The sequence below is a fragment of the Elephantulus edwardii genome, unplaced genomic scaffold, assembly GCF_000299155.1.
Source record: "Elephantulus edwardii isolate Elephantulus edwardi_28Jun2011 unplaced genomic scaffold, EleEdw1.0 scaffold00127, whole genome shotgun sequence".
NCBI classification, from domain to species: domain Eukaryota; kingdom Metazoa; phylum Chordata; class Mammalia; order Macroscelidea; family Macroscelididae; genus Elephantulus; species Elephantulus edwardii.
Window position 1 is genome coordinate 6,600,434 of NW_006399877.1, and position 14,658 is coordinate 6,615,091.

At 47.8% G+C, this 14,658-nt stretch overlaps 1 protein-coding gene and 1 pseudogene across 1 annotated transcript; both read right to left on the reverse strand.

Annotated features, from left to right (window-relative positions):
* Positions 1–1,270: 1,270 nt before the first annotated feature.
* Positions 1,271–6,937, reverse strand: LOC102876227 (annotated as a pseudogene).
* Positions 6,938–8,201: 1,264 nt separating this feature from the next.
* LOC102876633 (UDP-glucuronosyltransferase 1-6-like) lies at positions 8,202–12,617 on the reverse strand. Its single transcript, XM_006893528.1, has 3 exons — positions 11,760–12,617; positions 8,334–8,452; positions 8,202–8,229 (listed from the first exon to the last, which is right to left on the reverse strand). The coding sequence occupies exons 1-3, from the start codon at positions 12,615–12,617 to the stop codon at positions 8,202–8,204; spliced, it is 1,005 nt and encodes a 334-aa protein (XP_006893590.1).
* Positions 12,618–14,658: the final 2,041 nt, after the last annotated feature.

Sequence of the window (14,658 nt, forward strand, 5' to 3'; positions counted from 1 at the left end):
CGCAGGATAGAGCAGGGTTTAGAGCTGTTGTGCATAGGGTCGCTATGAGTCGGAAACGACTCGATGGCACATAACAACAACAACAACAAACAGCCAACAGCTGTTGCTCTTAGCAGGATTTCTGTTAGCCAGGCCAAAGCCAGTCCTCACAGATACAACCTTTGTTGTCAGTTGCCACCAAGTCAGTTCCAACTGAGAATTCCCATGTGTTACAGTAGCACTGAGCTCCAGGGGGTTTCATTGATCTCAGTGTTTTTAGAAGGAGTCATTGGGTGATGCAACAGGTTAAGCTTTCAACTGTTTGCCTAGTGGTTGGCAGTTCAAACTCACTCAGACAGACCTAGTAAGATGCTTCCAGAAAGTCGGTCTCTAAAACCCTATTGAGAAGTTCTACCCTATGGACATACAGTCACCGTGAGTCAGGATCTACTTGACACAACTCATGACAATCTTTAATGAAGTGGGTCATTGGGCTTTTGTGGATTGCTGGGTGGGCTCAAACCATCAACCCTTAGTTTAGGAGATGAGTGAAAATGGAGGTCCATGGCTAAAGCTTGGTTGCTAACCAAAAGGTTAGTGGTTCAAACCTAGGAGCTGCTGGTGGGAGAAGATGAAGCAATCAGCTTTCCTAAAGATTTACAGCCTTGACGATGCCTTAAGGCAGGACCAAGCTGACTAGCTAGGAGCTGGAATGGTGGTGGGTTGGTCTGACGTGGGCTGGAGCCTATATGCTCTAAGATCAGTAGTTCCACTTTCAAAGCAGGTAAGAGGGGTAGTTGTGGAGTCAGACTTCCCTCCTAGCTGTGTGCCTGAGCCTCTCTGTGCCTGAATTTCCTAGGCAGGAAAGTGGGGCTACATCACCACCTACCCCCAACACTGTTGTGAGAATTCCCCAAGTTTATCTCTGTGAGTCCTTGAGAGGGGTTCTTGCTTTTGCAGTCTGAGAACCTGAAAGGAGGTGTAGATCTCAGCAAGACCTTTAGTAGCTAAAACCAGAGTTCCAAAGGTGAGAGAGAAAGCAGGAGAGAGAGTAAGAGGAGGGTAGGTGGGAGGAGAGAGGCTGTAAACAGGCCCAGGGATCGAGTAACCCATGAAAGAGGGAAGAACGTGCACATGTTACAAAAGGTGGGAAGTTGCACGTGGCAGGACAGGAGGGATGGTGCCCTGTGTCCTAACTGCTCACAGGTGTCGGAAGGCAGCCCAGGAGTGCGTTGGGCAGGGCCAGATCACCAGACAAGCTAAGTAACCTGGGCCCACTTGTGGTTACGTGCTAGTCTGCCGTGAACCGGATCACCTGGGTAAAGAAGCACAAGTCAGCCCATGCAGGCCTTGCTTGTTGAGTGACCCAATAGCAACAGTGGATTTGGGAAGCAGATGGTCAAAGGCAAGGTGGTTTCTCAAACTTCTGGAACAAACTTGCCGGAGCTTGTCACACACAGCAGAGGTGGCACACAAGGCCCTGTTCCACCCTGGCCATTGTGGTTGGAGGTATGCCTAAGGGTGGGGAAGCTGAAGAAGCTGGAAGAACAGGCCTCCAATTGCCACCCAAGCAAGCCCAGGGCTGGCCTGGGAGTGCAGCCAGGATGCATGGTTCAGGGGATGGTGGGGCCGTGGGAACACTGCTCTGTGCACATGGTCATGGGCTGGCGTCCATCCTCAGAAGAGGCATTCTCGGTGAGTCCTGCCCATCACCATCAGGACTGGCCATTGGCAGCATCTAGGTGTCCGTCGAGACTGCAGCAAGATCTCAGACCCGTCACCCTTAGTGGATTCTAACTCACAGCGGCCCCACAGACAGACTAGGACTGCCCCTTATGGACCTGCAAGACCCTTCCATCTTTGTGGACCTAGACTGCCTTGTGTTGCTCCCTCAGAGCCGCTGGTGGATTAGAACCTCTCACATTCAGGTTAGCAATCAAGCGCTTAACCACTCTACTACCTGGGCTCCCTTTAGCAAGACCCCAGAATGGTGGAAAGGAAGCACAGTGCAGGTCCTGAATGGGCAGAAGCGAGGCAAGCCTCTGAGAGACTATGGAGTGGGGCAGCTGCCAGGTAAGGAGAGAGGAGAAACAAAGACATCTGAGACCCCAATTCTTCCTAAGACGCCCTCACATGAGCAGAACCCCCACCGTGGAATTTTCTCAGGACCCAGAAAGAAAGCAAGCAGCAAAGTCCTTGAAACAGGCTCTTCCTGGCCAGGGCTCAGCTTTTCACGGCCAATGAGAGGCCAGCGCATGACAGAGGACTCGCGGGGGCGGCCTCTTCTCCTCCGCAGGAGGCCTGAGGGAGCTGACTCCACTTTGCACCACACCAGCTAAGATGCCACTTTGTGAAGTAAAGAGAGGGGGACAAATTTTTTATTTCTCTGTTCTTAGGAAATCCAACTTTATTGGTTTTTGTTTTGTTTTTTAAATTTTTTATTTGGTTTTTTTTTAATTATTATTCTTTTGTGTACCATCAAATCAGATATGACTGGTACAGGAGGAGATTGTCCCTCCTTCTCCAGCAGAGCATCTGGTGGATTCAAACTGCAGGCCTCTGGAACTGCAGTGCAGCTTTTTGCCACTAGGCCACCAGAGCTCCCTAACTTTACTGTGTTTAAGAATCATATGTATGTGTACACATGCACACAGAGATACACATGCATTGAATATATGTGCACACGTTCATGTATGTGGAAATGTTCGGTGGGAGAAAAGGCTGGAATCAAAAAGGAAAACGAAGTCAGCTTCTCTCTTCTCAAAAGAAAGATAATTCTTCGATTGGTTTCATTCACTGTCACGGCCAAAATGCAGTCATGAAAAATCATAACAGAGCTAAGACTTGGTTTCTTTTTTCCTCACCCTCTCCTCTCACCCCTCTCCAAAACCCACAATGTTCAGGCTGTTTTTTCCTCTCTGTAAATGCCAACAGACCTCAAAGCAAGCAGATCTGGCAGAAGTGGTTGCATCGCTCCTTGTCTTCTGTTTCTTACAAACCATGACACCACTGACCCAGGAGACAGAGCCAGGATGGTGGACAAACCACCAAATGTGGGCAGTGAGTGAGGGTTGGCCAGGCAGTGGTCATGGGGCCTTGGGTGAGGGCCGGCTCTCACCGTGGTGAGGCTCTTGGCGTGCAGGCCACCATGGTTGCTACTCTTGGAAAGAACAGCTCAGAGCCCCTCACCTCGGCTCTCTATGGACAGCCACCTGAATCTGCTAGCCACCACCTGGGCCGTGCACCAGAGTATATGCTTGCTTGTAGCAAATTCACTTCTGTTTGCTGCATCAACGTCAGGTAATACCTGCTGGAGTGGCTTGAGGATATGGAGCCACTGGCCCTAAACCACCTTTCCTTGCCAAAGCTATAAGATCGCCTGTGTCCTTCTCAGGAAACCAGGGACTCTTGTCTGTAACTGCTGTTGCCCAGAGCTTCCTCTCAGTAAGCAGCCACTTTAAAAAAAAAAAAAACTCCTTTATTAACAACATGGAATTGTCAGGCCCTTTCTTTGGTCTCTCAGAACCTTAAGGCAAATAAACTACTGGTTCACTCACAGACCCAATGTTACCACACACTCCACACAATATCAGTATCACTAAAGGTAAAACACCAGATATGGGTCCCTTCTCATGGAATCCACCGTGAACCACATATAACTCTGTAAGTGGACAGTTCTTGTCAAAAAATATGAACACGAATCAGCCAAACCTCTACCGACTCCACGGCAATGAACCCAAACATCCCAGCAATCGTCCAAGCAGCACAGGAGTGGGCAACATTTTCTGACCCTTGTGAGTCAATCCAACTCAAGGACAACTGAAAACAAACAAACTTGCTGACTTTCAGTGTGGCGGAACAAATTACACATCCGCAGGCGAGCACGCAGACAGACCAGGCCGTGGGGTGTTCTGCAGGACGTTGACCCACTTACTGTGATGAGTCACGCTATCTTTGCAAAAAATATTGGGACCTATTAAGCACTAAGAGAGTCTCAGAGTGTTGAGAGTAGAAGCACTGTTTCACTCCGCAATCTCAGCACTAGTTATATGCTCCAAAGAAGTAAGAGCTGTGGCACAGATAGACAGATATACACACTTTCACTGCAGCATTGTCTACATCAGCAAAGAGGTGGGGAAAACCTACGTGTCCATCAATGGAAAAATGGCTAAGGAAACCATGGTACAGTCACATAATAGAAGATCATACAACACTTAATGGCACACAACAGCACAGGAGAGTCGGGCATGTTGTCAGAAAGGGCCAGTCCTTGGAGAAAGACATCATTAATAGAAAAGGTAGCGAGTCAGAGAAGGGGAGGAGAAACCTTTATCTGGATGGACTGGCACAGTGACTGTAACAGTGGGCTTCGGCACAGAAGAGCTCGTGAGGACGGCACAGGATAGCGCCGATTTCTGATCTGTTGTTCATAGAGTCACCACGACTCATAGGTGACTTGATGGAACCTAGCAACAGCAACAGAGGCGTCTTCCAGACTTTGCCTCCATATTTCCTCATCCTGTTGATGTTGTTCCTGAGTTGTATCCTGTTACTGCCTTAAAATGTCACTTAACTCTAAGTATGGTCTGTGAGTCCTGGGTGGCCGGAGAGCAAATCATTAAGCCAGGTGAGGAATAAGCGGCGCAGCTTGCGTGAGCATTGATGGAAAGGCCAGAGAATGTGTCGGCCCTCCAGCTCTGGGAGATCACCTTTAGGCTATCCTGGTTCTTGTCCCTAAAATATCTAAAACCCTATCTGGTTGTATATGTTATGTATCTTCTATCCTGGATACACCTCACTTATAAAAGGGTTGCCTATGTCTCTTAACCTCTATGAGTCTGGTGCCCTCAAAGCAGTGGACAGTACTGAGATATTTTGGGGAGTAACTGGGCCCAACCATGGGTGCAGATGCTAGAAGGAGAAGAGTGGGCAGATGATGCCTAGGTGCTTCTCAGAAAGTGCCATAATTGACGGAGGAATAAAGATCTAGACTCTGAGAGAGACAGGAAGAAGGCACAGTGTAAGAGGGGTACCATAAAGGAGGCAGATAACCAAGCCATGCTCCTGCCAGCTCCAGAGCAAAGAGTAAGGGAGCCCGAATGGGACATACTAGCTGCATTGTCAATAACAACAAGTGTGGACAAGCAGGTGCCTATGAGCAGAAGCCCTCTCCCTTCCTTCTTCTCATCTGTGTCTGTGGACAGCAATGCCCTGTGTTCAGACAGTTCCCACAGAGATGTTCCGCAAAGCATCAGACTTCCTCTAGCTTCCTCTACATTACCCAGTGTCCCTGTATGACGAGTTCTAAACTCACCAAAATCTGGAGGTTCGAGTACACATAGAAGCACCTCAGGAGAAAGGCTTAGCTGTCCACTTGCTCAAGGTCATAGCGACTGAAAGCCTAGGGAAGCCACAGACCTATCCTGACACCAATGAGGTCACTGTGAGCCAGGATCAACCAGAAAGAAATTGGGTACTGGTCATCTCCTAGTCTAGTCTACTCAACATGTGGCCAAATTGGAAGCATTTAGTTGTAACCCTGCTCTCAATTTCTACCTGATTTCAGAGCATTTTCATATAGAGGGTGCCACAGGATCTGGCAAAGAGTCCATATCATTCCCTACAACGTTTTTCAGTAGTTTTCAAATCACAATTATTAGATATGTTATAAATAAGTATACTTTGTCTCACATATCTGGCATGTTGTCAAAATGGTCAAGTCCTTGGGAAAAGACATTGTTCTGAAAAATTTAAAAGGAGAGACCTTCAATGTAAGATGCAAAAGACCTTAAATGAGACTGATTGGGATGAGACAGATGAAACAATGGGATTGAACATGGCAGAGACAGTGAGTTGTCACAGGTTCTGATGAGTTGTTCATGGGATCTCCATGGGTTGTAGCCAACTCAATGATAGTAAAAGTCAACACATCAAAAGGAACCACTTTACTGAATACATCCAACCAAGTTAGAGGAGTAGGCATAAAATAGATCATCATTGAACAAGAAGGAATTTACAAATAGCAAATGCAATGGCAAATTTTAAAGTCCATTTTTCATGCCAATCCCCAGATTGTCCATGATGGACTCAAGGAGAGGCACCTTACCTGGCTCAGAGGCTTTCTTTGCTCACAGTGGATGCTTCCAAGGAAGACCATGTCAGGCGTCACAGGTTTGGGGTAGTCAAAAACAAAGTCAGTTCATAACAACCAAATGGATGTGTGGCAGTAGAGGTCATAAGCAGTGGCTGGCTGTTGCAAAATCTCAAAATCAATTTGTAAAACACTTGTGAAAAAATAGTGGCAAAGTGCTTGCTCCTCCAAATGAGAAACTTGGTTTCTTGCCCTTTCCCAGAAAGTCATGGTATCAGAGAACCCTGAGAGAAACCTGGGAACATAAGAAACAGGACTGGGCACCTGTGTGCCTTCTTCAAGAAAATGACAATGTACCCCCCTGGTGAAGACCACAGATGGGAGAGAAAAATATTTGGAAACAATTAAGCCACACAGATCAAAAGGATCTAAAAACACTGCATCAAAAGAACAGTCCCTTATAATCTCTACCAACTTCTTGTCATTAAACAAACACCTACAATGTGAAAAAAGATATTCAAACACAACATTGGCTGGACTCATTGATAAAGACAATAAGCTTGAGTCTTTAGTTTTCCATTGAGAATTGGCAAAAAGCAAGAACTCACAATTCTAATCCTCCAGAGTGTAAGAAGTTGAGTAAGTCTTTACTGAGAACTTGGATTTTTCCAGGTGCCAAGTTACCTCGGGCATGACTATCACCAACTTGTGCCCTCTCTGCCTCAGTTTCTCCAGCACGACACGCATACTGAGCCAGTGCCTGCCATCCATGGGTATAATCAGCAGCTTGCCCACTCCAGCGCAGCCAGGTATCAGCAGAAGACACGCACACAGAGGAAGAAAGCCCATCAGGACCACAGGTTTCATTGTGTAGCTGACAGCCGCCCAGAGCAATTTGCTGCTTGTAACAGAAACCTGTGTGATATGGTCTATGGAAGAAACCCAGGGAGAAAATCTAGTCCATAAAAGCATGTGCCTGCCTATATATGGCTGGAAATGAAGACTCCTCACCAGTGATTTGCACATGAGGATGATAATTGATGGTGACTTCTTCTTGATTGTCAAACAGGAGTAGCTTTGTTTGGCCTCTGCTCTGTGCTCAGTGTGACAATGTGGACTGAACAGTCAGATTATTCAGCACATTTTTGCACTGGTTGGACCAGGGGCATCTCGAGGATAACGGCCACACTATCTGACATGGGCAAAGCAGGTGACACCAAAATGACTATTGATAAAATTCGTATGCAGTGTTTTAAAAAAATATTATTCCTAAACATAAATGACAACAGTTATAGAAAAGCTTCAGGCCTTTTCTTCATAGAATCGCTATGAGTCGTGCTCAACTCGATGGCCATCAACAACAACAACAACAACAATGGGGCATGGTTAGAGTACTTGGTTACTAATAGAAAGGACAACAGTTCTAGCCTATCAGGTGCTCCTTTGGGAAAAGATGTAGCAAATTGAGTTTATAAAAATGCAGCCTTGATTATGGGTCCTACTTGCTGGTACCTAACAGCAACAACAACAGAGTAACTAAAAGAGTGAGAGGAAGAAAAACTTTTGCAAATGGTTAGTATAAACCTTGTGTGTTTAGGACAAAATACGTGGGGACAAACTGTTACCCTAGTGGCTGAGAGGACCTACATTCACCCTGGCTGCCCAACGCTAGACTTCACCTGGCACATAACCACTATTGCTAAAAGGTTCTGTACCTATAGAAACCTGTTTTGAAAACACTTACTTTACACACCAATTTTGTATTCATTAAAATTAACCTTTTAGACCTAGATCCAAGATGGCGGCGGAGGCAGAGACAGCGTGGTGAGCTGCGGGAGCAGTGAACCACTTAAAGCAGGGCCATTATGGTCTTCCACAGACTTCGGCTTATTGATAATTGAACACTTAAACAGTTGATGACTGGCCCTCAGTGAAGATCGAGGCTCAACAACAGGAATTCAAGGATTCCCAAGGAGGAATGGGTGAGACTCGTGGCTCCCACCACCACCACCACCACCACCACCCTGCAGAGCCCGCGCCACACCGAACAGCCGCTGCAGCTCCATGAGGCTTCCACAGCCTGAACAAATGGATTCCCTCACCCAGGATGGATGCTGGGCACCTGCCCTCCTCAAGGCTGGTACAGCGAAGCCACCACACTGCCGCAAGGTGGACGTGTTCTGGAGAGAATTCCTGGAGCCAGGATGGCAGCTGTGCGGGAAGTGGGTGCCTGCCAGCCACCCGCACAAGAGGGGCCGCACACCCGCCAAGTGCCCGTGTGGTGGGGTGGAGGGGCACGCCCCCAATGGCCACTCGCGCTGGGGGGGCCGTGCGCCTCCCACCGGCCTCCCGCCCTGGGGGCACTCGCGCCCCACAGGCCGCCTGCATAGGAGGTGGGGGATGGTATGCATGCCTGCCATCTGCAGGTTTGGGTTTCCTTGGACAGGCCAAAGAAGATGATTACCTATACAATGGATTGCTGAAAGTCACTGTGAGTCTGATGATCTTAACAGTGGCAGCATGCACAAGAGGACCCACATCCTAAATGCACCACGTATTTTGTTCTGTTGAATGCTTCTGCCAAAAGATGGTTAGACCTGGGGGGAGTCTGTTCACAATTCTCAGATGCCCTTTATCACATATAAAGGGGGAGGGCAGTGACACTTAATTCAAAATATAGTAGGACCACTTATGGGGGGGGGGGGTTAAAGTGGCAGTGCTGGAATTGGAAACACTATCCCTGACCACAGAGTCCTCAGTCAGGCGAGGGGACCAGACTGGGGTAGGGGAAATTGGAGGGGGAGTATACCAGCCAGCACCTGGGAGGTGTTGCCCTGCTCGGGATGGGCTGCCCTTGGCCCCCGGCTCGGGGCGAGCCGTTGTGGCCCTCAGGGCGAGCTCCTCAGTCCCCAGATTGTGCCATCTGACCCCTGGGTGGGGAAGGAGAAGAAAAAAAAAAGAATGCCTAAGGTATCCAGAGAATGTTACCTAGGCCACCTTCTGCCACCCTCCCCCCACCCAGTAAACCTGAAAGCAGCACCCTCAAAGCCCTTCTATTTGTAACTCACAAGTTTGTTCTCTGTAGGTTTGCTCCCTTTCCTGTAGGTAACCTTAACTCTGAGTTTTACTCCAGAATTGACCCTGAACCCAGTGCCAGTGACAAAAAGGAAATACAACTGACAGCTAAGGAAGCAAAGGAGGATGGAGCCTCTGGGTTCAACCAGCCATCCCCACTGGACCCACCTGGGAAAACACTTTGTAGTCCAGAGGGGAGCAAATGACAGGAAAATATCTTCTAACAGAGCAAGAAGGCAAGCAGCTGTAACCCAAGACCACCAGTAAGGTGATAAAGCATCCTCCCTTCCCCCCTTTACATCTACGCCCCTGTTCAGCATGAAGAAGCCAGAGAGTCGGCATCCAATTCCTAAATCAATAAGACAGTTGGTTTAATTACCATTGGAAAATGCTTGTCATTCCTCTGTAGCATCTGGTCCCCACTGGACCCTCAACATTTCCTTCACCTGCTCCCCCCACCGACCAAACTGTGCAGCTCTGCAACTGCATCCTGGCCCATCCTCACCCTTCTGCCCCAGACCCTCACCTCCTTGTACCCCCAATATGTTTTTCCCAATAAAAAAATTAATAAATAGTATGTGAACAGAAAGAAAAAATTAACCTTTTATCTATAAAGCACTACTGTTTAGATATTGAAAAAAATGCAGCCTTGAAAAGCCTGTGGAGTAGTTCTCTGTCCTGTATCTTAGAGTGGGTGGGAATCAACTCTAAAACAGTACGTAAACAGGTAGTTATAGCAACAAAAAATATTTTTACCTAAGCCTAGTTTAAATGTGCCTATACCCCTATGAAGCTAAAACTCTATGCAGATTCACCTTCTGAACCTTCTCGTTTCTTTTTATAAGAGATGTCCTTATTACTCAATTACTCCCATGGCTTTTTGCAGACACTGTAATGTGATATTGTTTTCATTGGTGCCTATGTTTGAGAGTTGATTGTTTTTTCCAAATGATCTGGGTATAATATGATAAGCAGTATTTGTGAAGATCTATCAGTAAGTTTTTAAAGAATGAAGTAGTAGTTAAAAGAAAAGAAGGATAAAGGGAGAAAAGTGTTCTGCCCCATTCTACTGATTAAAATGCAGTAATAAAATGGAGTGGGGGAAGTTTCCCAAGCAATTTGGTCGACAGTATTCAAATTAGCACTGAGGTCTGCCGGTTGAGATCGCTGTTAGGAGCAGGAACCTTTAGTGAAACCTGCCCTCATGGCCTGTGGTCTACCCAGAAACCAATAACAACAAGGCCAACTTCCATAAGGCTCCCACCAGAGCATGACACCCTCTTTCCCATCTGGTTATTCATTGTCAGGCTGTTACAAAAGGTCGCTGCAAGCCATCCAGTGAGAAGCATCTCAGAAAGAAATGGGGTTTGTTTTTCCTACAAGCATATATAATTCTGATAATGACCAGTGTAATTACCAACCAAGTACAGAGGGGTTTTTTTCCACTTTTTCTTAATTGCTTTAAAGAATAAAAATGTTTCCTACTATGATTTAAAACAAACAAACAATGAACTGGAGAAGAGAGGTGGACAGGGAGAAAAGTGCCACAATGAATGAATGGCAATCCAACATCTCTGTGAATTTTCATTAAAATGAATAATAATTTTAAAAGGAGGGAGAAGGTTGCTGCAGTGAAGACTGCTGACATAATTAGCACTCTGTTTGATTTTCCATGCACCTAGTCTTAGGCTTCTGAAACCAATAGCCTTCCTGGATAGTCAGTTTGGATCTGTCTCTTCTCCTCTTATAGTTGGCATCTTGAGTGACACTTATATACTCAGTCAGCATTCTACCTACAGGTCAGGCTTTAATAACAGTGAGGCATACCTCCATTAGGATCTATTTGGGAGGTGACTACCTTTGCCCTAATTAGTAACTGTTGCTTGCTAAACTGAAAACAAACTTCTACAAAACACTCCCAACAGTGGAGTCTAAAGGTGGATCACCAAAGTGCAGAATGCTCTATAGGGACTAAAAGAACTCTGGAGCTCCAAAACAAACAAACAAAAAACCTCCTAGATCACTCCAAGGTCCTGCTAGGAATTGCCAACGCCTACTCTTTCGAGAATGAAGGAAAGTCTACTTTCACAGCTCTGAGTGCCAGATCAGATATACTCAACCCCCACAGAGTAGGAAAAGAAACTCTGGGAAAATCAGAGGTCAGCACCCAACATCAAAGAGTATGTGAAGGCTAAACTGATCCACAGGCAATTTGCCAACTCTTGGCTTAGGGCAGAAAGGGCATGAGACAGAGTTAGAACAGGATTTCTCACTTAGGCTGTCTTCCCATCGATCCTTTGATCAAACCTTCTCCTCTGTCCTCTCAACAGAACGTGTGGCACATTCTATGATTCTGGGACTCTTCCCAGATATCCTAGCACCAACTATGGCATCCTTTAAATCTTCTACATCACTTCAGCCTCAGATGTCGCATTTGCCCACTCTACTTCTCCTTTCTCCATTATAAGAAGGAAGCCCGTCATTTCCTTAGACAGCCTTCCCAGGTCACAGCAGACGCAAGATGACGTTGAGTGAAAGGAAACCAAGCACACAGAAATGATTTCTGTCTACTTTCTGAGAAATAAGACAACTGAAAACAGATACGAGCACCAACCTGAGGTAGACGTTGTCCCTCCTTGCAGTTGGTCCCTCCAATGAAGACCATGTGGGGCATGGCTGGCCTGGGATACTCAAACACAAAGTCATATCTTAACAGCCATATGGAGGCCTTCTTGTACAAGGCACCCAAGTCCACATCTCTCTTGAGGAGATTCGAGGCAAGGTCTTGGTACTTCCCATACAGAAGGTAAAGTAGGGGGAACTCCAACAAATTCATGAGAAAGTTGGCCACCCGTTGGGGGAAAGTCATGTGGTCAGAGAACTGAGTGTAGAATCTGGGGATGTAGGACACAGGGTTTGGGCTCCCACTGAATGTGTACTCCAGGGTACATGGGAAACCCCGAAAGAGGTACACGGAGGGCAGGCCCAGATACTCAGCCAGGATCACACCACAAGGTAAGGCTGGGTCAGTAAAAAGGGCATCAAACTCACTCTCCCTGAGGAACTTCAGGGTCTCCAAGTCCTTCAGGAGGCTCTCACAGGTGGTGAAGAACATGTCAACAACAATCATGTTGTTTCTGTACTCTGTCTGAGGGCCACTCAGGAAAGACCTCTCAGCAAAGTGGCTGTTTCCAAAAGAGCGGAAACGCTCCTTCAGCTCGTCCACAGTGTGGGGCACTGGGTAGACTCTCCTGGTGTAGTGTCTGGATTCCTTCAGAAGCAAGTTCACCTCCGGCACCACCACCACAATGTCATGGCCCCTCTGGCTGAGAAGCTCAACGATCTCCTTCATACTAAGCCAGTGACTTCCATCCTGGGGAACAACCAGCAGCTTCTCACCTCCAACCACACCCCACAGTGCTAACAAGAACAGCCCTGCGGAAGCCTTCTGAAATGCTTGAAGGTAGGCCATGCTGGAGGGAGGGAGGATAAAATGAAAATGGAAATGATTAGCCTACACCTAGTTCACAAACCTTCAGCAATCCTTCCTAAACGAGTCCAAGCCCAGCCCACCTCTCCTTGGCTCTGAATTCTGCCCTATGATATGAAAGAAACCTAAGCTAATATTTAACTGCTTCCAACACACAACTAATTTGGGCCAATCAGTTATTTTTTCCGTTTGTGCCTAGCGTCTGTATTTATTTATCACATAGCTCACACCTATCTCCAGAGAAGTCTGGCGAGTGTGAGGGCATGCTTGGCACCCCTCTGCCTTTCGCCCTGGGCACCCTGGATGCCACTTCACCAGGGAGGTCCAGGGTAAAGAGCTGTCAGTGAGCCTTGACTTTCTTTACAACTTTCCTCCAAGAAGAAAGGAAGTTTTACTATAAGAGAGTCAAGACTTCACAACACTGTCCTCTGGAGGAGAAAGAACTTTCCAACCATATCTGTCTCTTAAGGAAGCTATTGCTGTTTGTAGGATTTCTGTTACCTACAATCAAATCTAATCCTCATGTAGCTATCCTCTCCAATATGGTGTTAGGGATTATGGAGCAAACTCTGACCCAAGACATCCTATGTGTTACAAAGAACGGAGCTCCCGAGGATGTTCCTGATTTCAGCCCCTTTGGAAAGGGTCTCTGGAGACTACAAGTGGTGAGGCGTTGAACTTGAAAACCCTCTGGGAAAGTTCTATTCTGCACTCTTGGGGCCCCATGAGCTGACCAGGGAAGGGTGGGAGGGGAGGAGTGTGAAAGCCAAGGGCAAGGGGTAGGGGGGCGGGGAAGAAAAGAAAGGAGCTACTGTTATGTGTCAGGAGACTCACAGAGAGCTTGTGAACCCTGGACCTGCCCCCTGTCCTGCCCTGGGCCAACCTCATCATCTCTGCCCCCTACTCTGCCCAGGGCTATCCTCACATCTCGGCACCCCGGCCTTCCCTGGGCCATGCTCATCATCTCTGGCACACTTGAGCCCATTGCTGCAGTCACTGTCATTCCATCTCATCGAGAGAGTCCCTATCCTTCAATGACTCTTCACCTTTCCAAGCCTGATGCATCCTTCCAAGGCCTAGCCTCTTCTAGCAACATTCCCAGAGGGAGGGGAGAGGGAGGGCTAAAGAAGGAAGGAGGAGCAGAGAGAGAGGAGGGAAGAGAAAGGTGGTGAGGGAGGGACAAGTGGAGAGGGAGAGAGATGGAGAAAAGGGAGAGAGGTGAAGGAAGAAGAGGGAACAGAGACAAAGGGAGGGAGAGGAGGGGGCAGGGTTGAGGGGGCAGTGAGGGAGGGGTGAAGGGAGAAGACAGACCACGATGAGGGAGAAGTATGGGAGCAGGAGATAAAAGAGAGGGAGATGAGAAAAGGCAGCACAAACTGGGGCAGAAGCTGCTCCAATCAAATTCTAACTCATAGTGACCCTGTGGGACACAGCACACTGTCCACAGGGTGTCCAAAGCACATGGCCTCCTCTTTGCTGCAGAAGAGCTGGGGGTTTCAAACATCCCACCTTGTGCCAAAGGGCTTGTGCAGAGTGCACAAGCAGGTAGGGGAAGGGGAGGGAGGAGAAGTTAGAGGGACGTGTAGAAATTACAAACAGTAGAGAAGTTGCAGGTGACAGACAGGCAGGAGGGTGACTGGTGTCCTACCTGTTCATGGGTGGCCAAGGGCGGCCTGAGAGAGTCGTGGGCAGGGCTGGATCGCCAGCAAGCTCTGTGGAGACTAACTGAACTGTTTCACATGCCAAAATAAGCACAAATCGGCCCCTGTCTGTGCACGCCTTGCTTGTTGCGTGACCCAGTACAAATGCTGGATGCGGGACGCAGGCTGCAGAGGGAAATGTGAACCCAGACTCCGGGACAGACTTGCCAGGGCTTGTCACACACAGCAGAACTTGCACACCAGGGCCAACCCCAGCCTGGTCCCTTGGAGCAGGAGGCATGCTGCCAGCAGGGGAAGGAGAAGAAGTTTGAACACTGAGACTCACATGCTGCCCCAGACAGAGCTGACTCAGGAACACAGCC